General features: G+C 33.2%; 1 protein-coding gene across 3 annotated transcripts; it reads right to left on the bottom strand.

Moving 5' to 3' along the window:
* Window positions 1-2,915: 2,915 nt before the first annotated feature.
* Window positions 2,916-6,073, bottom strand: LOC120264455 (protein NRT1/ PTR FAMILY 2.6-like). Of its 3 annotated transcripts, XM_039272265.1 has the most exons (5): window positions 5,915-6,073; window positions 5,558-5,775; window positions 4,615-4,840; window positions 4,329-4,497; window positions 2,917-3,858 (listed from the first exon to the last, which is right to left on the bottom strand). In XM_039272265.1, the coding sequence occupies exons 1-5, from the start codon at window positions 6,021-6,023 to the stop codon at window positions 3,027-3,029; spliced, it is 1,554 nt and encodes a 517-aa protein (XP_039128199.1). In that variant the 5' UTR covers window positions 6,024-6,073; the 3' UTR covers window positions 2,917-3,026. The 3 variants fall into 3 exon arrangements, with proteins under 3 accessions (XP_039128201.1, XP_039128199.1, XP_039128198.1); XM_039272264.1 differs by having other exon boundaries at window positions 2,918-3,858; window positions 4,329-4,840; XM_039272267.1 differs by lacking the exon at window positions 5,558-5,775 and having other exon boundaries at window positions 2,916-3,858; window positions 4,329-4,840; window positions 5,942-6,018.
* Between the last annotated feature and the right edge of the window lie 3,666 nt (window positions 6,074-9,739).

The raw sequence follows: 9,739 nt of genomic DNA, 5'->3' as shown, positions 1-9,739 counted from the left end.
CAAAGTGCATTTGTTTATCCTTAGTGACCAAAGCCAGAATATCAGAGTTCATTTGTTTGCCCTCAGTAACCCGACTCAAAATATCAAAGGCCATTATTCTTCACCGACGGAATAGTGAGAAACTATAGTCTCTTAACAAAATTACATGTCGACACGGTTAGTGTTAAACCCCTGGTGATAGGGTTAGTGCATAGTTAATTGGAGACTAAACATTTTTATGACAAAATAACTTCATTGTCTGAAAACTATACAAATATCAGATTTTCAAACAGAATATGACTTGCAGAACAAGATTTACAGAATAATTTGTCGAGCAAATGTACAAACATACGCATGATCCCATTTCTTTATAGTAAAAATAATCTAGATATATTTAAAACAATTTACAAACATAGTAGTTCAAAGATTAACAAATATGATCAAAATGTAAGAATTAATATTTCAGGGAAACAAATAATAACAAAAACTGTATCAAAGCCCAACAAATGTTTTAATATTATATAAGCAAACTTTAAAAGAATTTAAATAAATTCAAAATTGTTGATAATTAGAAATTATATATATATATATACATTTATATGCAGTGTTACTTACCTAATTAACGCCAAAACAACCAGAATTCTAAGGCAAATCAAGTTCCTCCATTATGCCCTAAAATTGGGAAGTAACACCAACAATATGAATTTTACAATAATCATGGGCTTGTAATAAAGATTTCAGAAGTGAACAAATACAAAAATCAAGCTATCACACTACTCTCCCAAATATGGATATTGCGAGGGTGCAATATCAATTATCCACTCTATGGGCATATGAACAATTTTATTGACCATTGAGTACTAAATCCCTCATAACTTTACATTTACTTTTCCAAATCATAAATTTCTAAGCTTATGAGAAATGTAGACACCTAAGACTATAACATATACGAAATTCACAATATTTAGAGAATTACTCAAATTATAACATTCAATTGAATCTATTATTATTTCTACAGACTTATAATTTAGACATATCTCTTTCAAACATGCATATCTGTCAATCTACAACTATAAAATCAATGATATTTTATTGATAATCAGATAACTTAATAAGAAACAACTTTCATATTTTTCACCTCACCCAATTCAATATCCATGATCATCAAACAAATACCCATAAATCTTCATGTTCTGCACAGAAATACCATCCGAGTTAGCTATACTAATCAGGCTATATCTCACATACTATAGATGTATAAAATTTGAAATTTTGGAGGTACTTAGCCAACGTAAACTCTACAAGTTTCTTATTTTACTCTCCTCAAAATTCTGCCAATAACAATTCTACAATTTGGTCAAAGATCTGGGGAAGAGAATGCTTACCTCAACAATAAACGGCGATCTAAATTGGAAGGAGGTGAAGAGGTGGCTAGGGTTTTGAAACTAAAAACAAAATCAACGTCTAGGATTAAAAATAACATCAACGGCTAGAATTTAATTAAGGGTTGGGACGCACACTAAATAAATGTTGTTTATTCTTTTCTAAACAAATAATTCCAAATAAATTTGGCAAAATTTTCAATTTCCAAAGGTCATCCGTTTCCATGAGTAGGTATTAAATGTTTAATATAAAATTGATTTAATGCCCATGATGAAATCAATTCCATTAAACCCTCTCCAATCAGACTATTATCTGTTTTTATTAGAAGATCTTATTTAATATAGTAATATTATCTAGTAGTCTCATATATATATATATATATATATATATATATATATTTTAATATTTAATATAATACTAAATAAATTTTGTTAAATATTTTTTAAACTAAAAACTTAAAAAAAAACATGAATAATTTAATATAAAACTGATTTAATGGCCAAGATGATATCAATGCCACCTTAAATAAATGCAAAAAAAAAAAAATTAAAATTAAAATCTTCCTTAAAACCCCTCTCAAATCAGATTACCATCCGTTTCCATTAGAACATCCTATTAAATATTTAATATAAAACCGATTTAATACTCATGATGAAATCAATGCTTATTATGCAATTAAAATTTTCAATTATTAATACCATATTTAATATAAATAAAAATATTAAAATATTCATTGAATCACTCTCAGAGCAGTTTATACATATAATTTAATAGTATGTATAGATGTTACAATTAATCCATGCCAATTAATCTTAAAAATCATACAAAAATGTAATGAGGGTTTTTAAGATCTCCAACTTATTGATCGAAGTACGTCCATGCTTGGGCCGTGCTAAGAACCGTGCTCTTTCAAAAGCACAATTCCTGAGATTTGTATTGACACGCATAAGCACACCATATATACACTGTGCCCATCTTAAGAGCACGCCTGTGCATTGTGCTTGGAGGTCATACTCACCCGAATCTCAAACTCTTGAGATTAGCTCGGGCATAAGCACCCCATGCCGAGGCCATGCTCAAATTCTTGAGATTTGCACAATAGCTCAAACATACTAGGTAAAGTGTGAGCGATTAGTCGGGTAAATTTTTCAGTAGTCATTACATGTTATGGTGATTTTTCATTTTGGTCGTTTTTGTTTCAATTTGTTTCTTTTTGGTCATTATATATTAATTTGTTTTCACGGTTAGTCGTTTTGGGATTTTTAGTACATTTAGATGACATGGTGCGGAAGTCTGCGTCACTCTCTTTTTATATTTTCTCTCATCCCAGTCTGGAGAGCACGCTACTCACTCGGCAAAAAGAGTGAGCGTGGCGTTTTTACCGTCACGTCATCTAAATTTGACGGAAAATCCCAATGAATAATCGGTGAAAAGCAAATTAATATCTAAATCGACAAAAACAAATTGAAAACACGATGACGTAAAAATAAATCAGCCATAGCATCGATGACCATGATAAAATTTCTCAGTCGATGTCATATATACTACATTCACAGCAATAAGTCATGGAACAAATTCCATATCTTTTGCAACATTTTTTACGAATTCACATAACCACAATAAAAGAATAAATAAATAAATATACAAAGCTCTACTACAAGAAATTAATTTACAGCACCAACTACATGCTTGTCGTCACTCTGCTTCTTATAAAACTTTGCACATAAAATAAAGTAAAAAAAGTTGATACTCGCCACCAACGTCAGCATCCAATAAACATTCTCTAGTCTAGATGAGTTCAAGTTATCCGGAAGCCAACTGGTAGCTCGCCGGACCACCGCCAGCACAGCCATGCTTAAATAAAACCCAATGGACATAAGCACTGCAACTATACCAATGGCCGTGCTTTTCAAAGATTTAGGGAACTCCTGGTAGTAAAATGCTATCTGTCCAGGAAAATGAAAGGCTTCACCGATGCCGATGAACACATAAGGCAGCACAAGCCAGAACGCCGACATCGGCACAATCCAGTCAGGTTGGTTTTCGGCCTGGTGTTCATGAACAATGATTGAACGCCGGTGCTCGATGAGAGCGGAAGCAACCATGGCGGCGATGTTGAAGGCTTGGCCAACGCCGACACGTTGGAGAGGTGTGGGAGTATAGGAGGTGAGACGGTGGCAGAGAGGATAGATGCCACGGTCAAGAATGAAGAGCGTTAGGCAAATGGCAAGCAAGGTGGCGATGGAGAAAGAGCTGGCAGGGACGGAGAAATGGGAGCCAAGGGAACGGTCCATGGTTAAGGCTTGGAGGACGGAGAGGCTGGTTTGGGTGGCGATGGAGATGCTTAGGAAGACGTTGGAGGTCCAGAGAGGGACAATGCGGATCAGGGTTTTCAGATCATTTACATCTTCAACAGAGCACAAGCTCCATGGCCGGGATATGCTGCCGTCTGTGGCTACGTCCCCTTGTTGAATCAACGTAGCTCGGTTCATGCAACTGCATGCATTATGTTTTCAACATAATTGTTTAATAATATTTATGTTAGAAAGTTTAGATCAGTGTTCTAATTTATGTTATATTATTTTATCTTGATCTTAACAGATCAAAGAAAGTTTATCTTATAACAAAAAAAAATATTAAAGTGGTGATTATAGTTAAAAATTCCCATTTCATTGGTAATAGTTTTTTACCTATTAGTATCGGTTCTCTTACATTTAGTATTTGTATTAACAAAAATCTAAAATCAAATCTCTAAGCTCGCGCAAAGTGAAAAAAAAAAATTCCCATCTCTATCACAATAAGCAATTATTCTTAATTTGTTCTAAGTGATAATTCTGGTTTCTTTATCTCAGAATCTGATACCTTGCATTGTCTCTTATTAAACTTTTAACTCTACTATTACATATTTAGTTATTTATTACTTAGAAACAAGTAAAACTCACGTTTAGGGATAATCACATACATACCTAAAACTTGAAAAAAGTGGTTGATCAGTTTTCTCGAATAACCCACGGTAATAGGCCGCCTCCTCCTCCGGCAATGCAAGCTTCCTTTTCCTAACCCCAGCAACGACAACGCGTGCCATCGTCATAAACGGATTTCTTTTCGGCCTTGATATAAGATAATACTTAATTCCTAGAAGAAAAGAAAGCACAGCCAGAGCAGTCACAGTTAAACATATCCCAAATCCAAGCTCCCAACTAATGCTATCCTCAACATAGACAATAACAGTGCTTCCAATGGCTACCGCACCATAAAGAACTATGAAGGACCAGTTAAAGAACACATCTTGGTCACCCACATTGCTTAACTGATCAGCTCCCAATTTCATCATGCTGAACCTTGTACCACCTGCCCCAATTGTGTACAAGACTATACCGGTGTATAAGACTGCTAGTTGGCCACTGGTCGCCTGAGTGTAAGTGTTTGGTGGTCTTAACGCTTTGATTCCGGCTGTGATTGTGAGAATGATGATACACTGTATTTTCATTAAGAAAAAGAAAGAATAATTCGTTTAGTCATCGAACATTTGGCATTGAATAAATTCCAGAAAATGCAGGGCTGGCTAGATTAACATTATATTATAAATTAGTCAGTTAAAGGTTCTCAGAATAAGAATGTGGAATGTGAGTGAGAATCCGAATAAGAATGAGAATGGAGGAATAGGTTGTGAGGAGATCAAACCCTCTACGAACTTATTCCCATTCTTTTTTTACCAAAAAGTGGAACGATCCCCGTTCTTTGGAGATCACTTTGAATTCAAACTGGGCCTAAGTTATTTGTAACATACCCAATGAATGTAAACTAGCAAATGGTAAATTAAGAACATATTAGAGTAAACATATATGGTTTACATAAATACATTATAAATAAATAATTATGCGATGGTGTGTGATTGATCATTTACGGTAAAACTTATTAGAATTGACTCTATTATTATTATTATTATTATTTGGGGTAAATCACTATTGTCAGGGATGTGTTCTGGTTTTTAATTATATAACGTGTCCTAATCACCCTGCTATAGTAGGGAGGCAAATCTATGACTTTATTTATGTGCAGGGGACCTTGAAGTCTATAGGTAAAGAGACAGTTGACAAGTACTCTTTATTATTTTTATTAAGTTTCTCTAGTTTTTTTTAAATGTTCCAACATATTCAATACGGGAAAAAAATCAAATGTTTATGTGATTTACACATAGAGAAGCCACAGTGGAGAATGCGACGATAAGGAAGCAGCCAAAGAAAGAGTCGGAGAGGATGGCGCCGAGGAGGGGTAAAAAGCTGGAGGTGCCGTACATGATGTTTGTTAGCAGAGCAGCGTCCATTCTCTTGAAATTGTAGCATTTTATGAGATATACAGTGAAGTTCCCCATGACTCCACTCAAGACCAAGGCCAAACCAAATGCATTCCCTACTTCCAACCAAGTTATATAGAATTGAAAACATACCTTAAGATTAAGAGAAGCTTCATTTAAGCATCCAAATTAATTAATTAATTATTGAATAAAAGATGGAGAAAATAAACTAAGTATATATATATATGAATGTACCTAGGATGAAGGGAATTGTGATCCAACCTCCTTGTTTTGCAGGTGTGCGTGATTCATGATCATGAGCAGCATGTGGTTGTGTTTGAACATCTTGTTCCTCGCCAGCCATTGTTTCGGTAGTTCACACCTACCCACCTACCCACACAAAGCTCTTTTATATTAAATTTTGGTTTGAATACACAAATTAATCTTGGTCATAGATCTTATATATATATATATATATCAACTTAAATTTGATATTGGTTGAGTCCAAATTATTGGTCATGATATCATCAGATAGCATCAGAGATGCTGAACAATGAAGTAAGATCAGTTGAAAGTTTTTACTGACAAGTATTGATCATGGGTACGTACAGCATCAGGTGCTTTTAACTTGACTGGAGATTTGACTGATTATAACGATCATCATCCAAAGAGCATCAGATACTAATCGTCATGCAAAGAGCATAAAGTGGGCATTTGATGCGGGACACATTAACGAGCAAACTTGTACCTCTTGAGAAGTGGGATAGAATTCTTGTCCGTTGTTTGCTTGATTTCTAGTAAATTGGTGATTTATTTATTTTAAATAAATAAAACAAAGTAGGACAGAAGCAACTGTGGATCTTAACACCAAATTCTAGGGACCAAAAAATTTAAATGTAAATACATTTTAAAAAAGGGGGATTGATTTATAACGACTATTGGACATCAAAGTTTTTAGTTTTGGTGATTTATAGACCTACATCAATGGAAAAACAGGACATCAAAACTCAGGGGGCATTCATTTCGGGGAAATGGGGGGCAAGTGGTCTGATTTCCCCTACTTTTGGCGTTCATTTGTGCTGAAGTGGGGAAAGTGATATTTCCCCTACTTCTGACTGAAGTGGATTTTGAACTAAATCCATTTAAGTATTTTTTTTATTAAAGTAGGGGGGTGAGCCAATATATAAAAACTCACTTCCTTCCACTTCAAAAGTTTTATTTGAACTCATAGAATTGATTTTTAGGGTTGAGAATTGATTATTGATGTTTAAAATTTTCCCTTGAGATCTTTCTTGATTTTTTCTTTAAAATCCCTAGGTATTATTAGACCAAACAGGGTTTTGGAGCCTTGTTATTAGCTTGAGCATTCGTAGAGCATTACTGCCATTTCTAGATGACAATACCAATATGGTGGTCTTTATTACATGCAAAAATGGTGCATGGTAGTGTAATTCTCTTGTTTGAGCATGTGCATCTATATATATATGTGTGTGTTGAGTATCCGAAGTTTGATGTTTGCCAAGGTGATACCTTGGCCACATAATTGCTTACAAAAGTCTGAGGGTGTGGTTGTGGTAGTTTTTGCATTTTTGCTATAGTCTATGGACTGTATCATAAATCCTAGATTTTTTTTTGGTGAAGAAAACGTAATACTAGTTCAGCTATGGATATAGGTTGAATCCATGAAGAAAGATTTATTTTGACTATTTTAATTTGTGCTTTTGAGAAGGTGATTCTTTTAAGCATTACATTTTTTTAGTGTACCCATACACTACAAGAAATGTGACCAATATCTACAAAAGCAATTCGTAGCGAAATATAATGTAATCGTAGGAAAAAATTATTTTCTACGAAACTAACTCGTAGACCAAATCGTAGATAACGCCATGTAGGTAAAAGGTTTTTTCTACGAATTTATGTTTTCGTCGCCAAAAGTAACTTCTTTCTCAACGTTTGTTTTCGTAGAAAAATGGATGGAATTTCGTTGTTAAAGTAGAGAAATTGTAGAGGAAAAAACATTTTGGCTATGAATAAAATTGTAGGCTATGGTTCCTTTCTTTTCCCGACTGATTAGTATAATTGTAGGTAATGAATGATCCTCACCTACGATTATTGAATCAGTAGGTAATGAATGATCTTTTACAACGATTACTTAATTGTAGATAATGAATAATCTTTTCTCTACGAGTATTTAATCATAGGTAATGATTGACCTTTTCCTACGATTATGTTATTGTAGCAAATAAGTGTTCATTGTCTACGTATTCAAAACGTAGCAAATTTGAAATTTAGCTACAACTTTTGCCGTAGAAAATAGTGATGTTTGTCTACAATTTTCAATGTCGTAGTGATTTTTTCATGCTTTTTTTAACTTTTTAGCCATGATTATTTGCGTAGTAAAAGATTTAACTTTTCTCTATTTTCTCTACAATATCAAAAATCGTAGCAACATTGGACCCAAATGTGTGCCTATAAATATTCATTTCAAAAAGTTCGAATCCATACAAATACCTACGAATACTCAATTGAAGAATTAAATGTTTCATTCAACCATTTGTTTGAAAATATTTAATTGAACAATATCAACCAAACCATTTCTCCACAAAAACTATTTCCAAAATCATTAATGCCAAGTATCAAAAACAAAAGTATTAATGTCAAACAAGATCTCCATCACTTGTATCATAAAAGAGAATAACCCATGCCAATTGGTGAACTACTTCTTCATTAACAACACCTAACTTCCTGCAATAAAATTAGAAATTAAAAAAGGTTACCAACCGTATTAGATTTTTAAGTTAGAAATTTGAAGCCTTAACTCTCTATTCAAATGTTACTTTCAAAACAATTTTGTTATGCACAAATAAATTGATAAATATCAAATATGACAAACCTGAAAGAATCCAACAACCATATAATACTCAAGCTGAATGATCTCCTTGTTCATCTTCACTGCACAATAAGGAAAATGAATGTCAAAAACCTTTACTTAGTTACAACACATTGTAATAAATGTAATTACATAATAATACCTTTGACTATTTTCATCATACTCATCATATTTAGCTCCCATTATTTGCCTTAACATTTTGTCATGTTTTGACAACTGAGCTCGATTCCTTTCATTTTCACGAGCTTCAGATTCATATCTTTCTTTCCACATATTTTTTTCTTCTTCAAGATCTTTAATGGATTTAGCATATCCACATCTTGAAGCATTTGGTTTTTGGACCATAACCTAATCCCTTAACATAACCGGATCGATTGCCTAGAACCTCATCACAAATTTTGTCAACATCATCTTGATTTTTCATCAATTGCCTTTTTGTAACTTTTTGTTGCATTGCACACTGAAATTATAATAATGAGTGCACATAAAAATTTCAAAAAAATTTAAATGAAAATCCAAATAAATAAGATGAAAAACTCACATAATTAGCGTTTGCTTCCGGTGAAGTCCATCCTTTTCCTTCTTTATAGTGTGTGCTTTTTGTACAATTCAATCCTATGACACTCATGTTGTTTGCTCTCGGTTTCATCATCTTTCCTCATCTATTTTATATGAAGTGATTATGTATAAATTACACATTAAATAAGATTAAAGATTAAGTTCAAGTTTCTCACGAGCTCATGACGAACAACAACGTAAGGATTTAGATCCTTGATTGTGAGGTGTTTTCATATATGATCTACTAATCTTTTGCTCACCCTTTTTCCTTTAAAAACAAAAGTTTAATAGATTCATTGACATAAAAATATAAATCCATTATTTGTAATCATTAATAATAAAATACACGCATCCTTAGTTTTTATCATTGTTCCAATAATCACATAAATCCTCCCACTCTCTCTTGAGTAATAAACTCATTGGGTTTCTTCCTTTTTGCATCTTCACAGCTTGGAAAGGTCAAATAGTGCTTCTTCTGAATAATTGACGATGATCTCTAATTCTATTTTTAGTATGTCAACAATACAATCCAACTATCCTCGGATTTGTCTCAATGCCAATAACATTCAATTTCATCTATATTGTGAACAGACAAGAATACACAAACTCTAGATGTTACTTAATAAAACCAT

Source organism: Dioscorea cayenensis, chromosome 7 (genome assembly GCF_009730915.1).
Source record: "Dioscorea cayenensis subsp. rotundata cultivar TDr96_F1 chromosome 7, TDr96_F1_v2_PseudoChromosome.rev07_lg8_w22 25.fasta, whole genome shotgun sequence".
Lineage (NCBI taxonomy): Eukaryota > Viridiplantae > Streptophyta > Magnoliopsida > Dioscoreales > Dioscoreaceae > Dioscorea > Dioscorea cayenensis.
This window is presented reverse-complemented; position numbering and strand designations above follow the sequence as displayed.

Coding starts and splice junctions, on each gene's coding strand:
- LOC120264455 (XM_039272264.1), bottom strand. CDS start 6,023: ATGGCTGGCGAGGAACAAGATGTTCAAACACAACCACATGCTGCTCAT. Junction 5,776..5,914: donor CACAATTCCCTTCATCCTAG/GTACATTCATAT, acceptor GGTTGGAAGTAG/GGAATGCATTTGGTTTGGCC. Junction 3,859..4,328: donor CCACTTTTTTCAAGTTTTAG/GTATGTATGTGA, acceptor TAATGCATGCAG/TTGCATGAACCGAGCTACGT.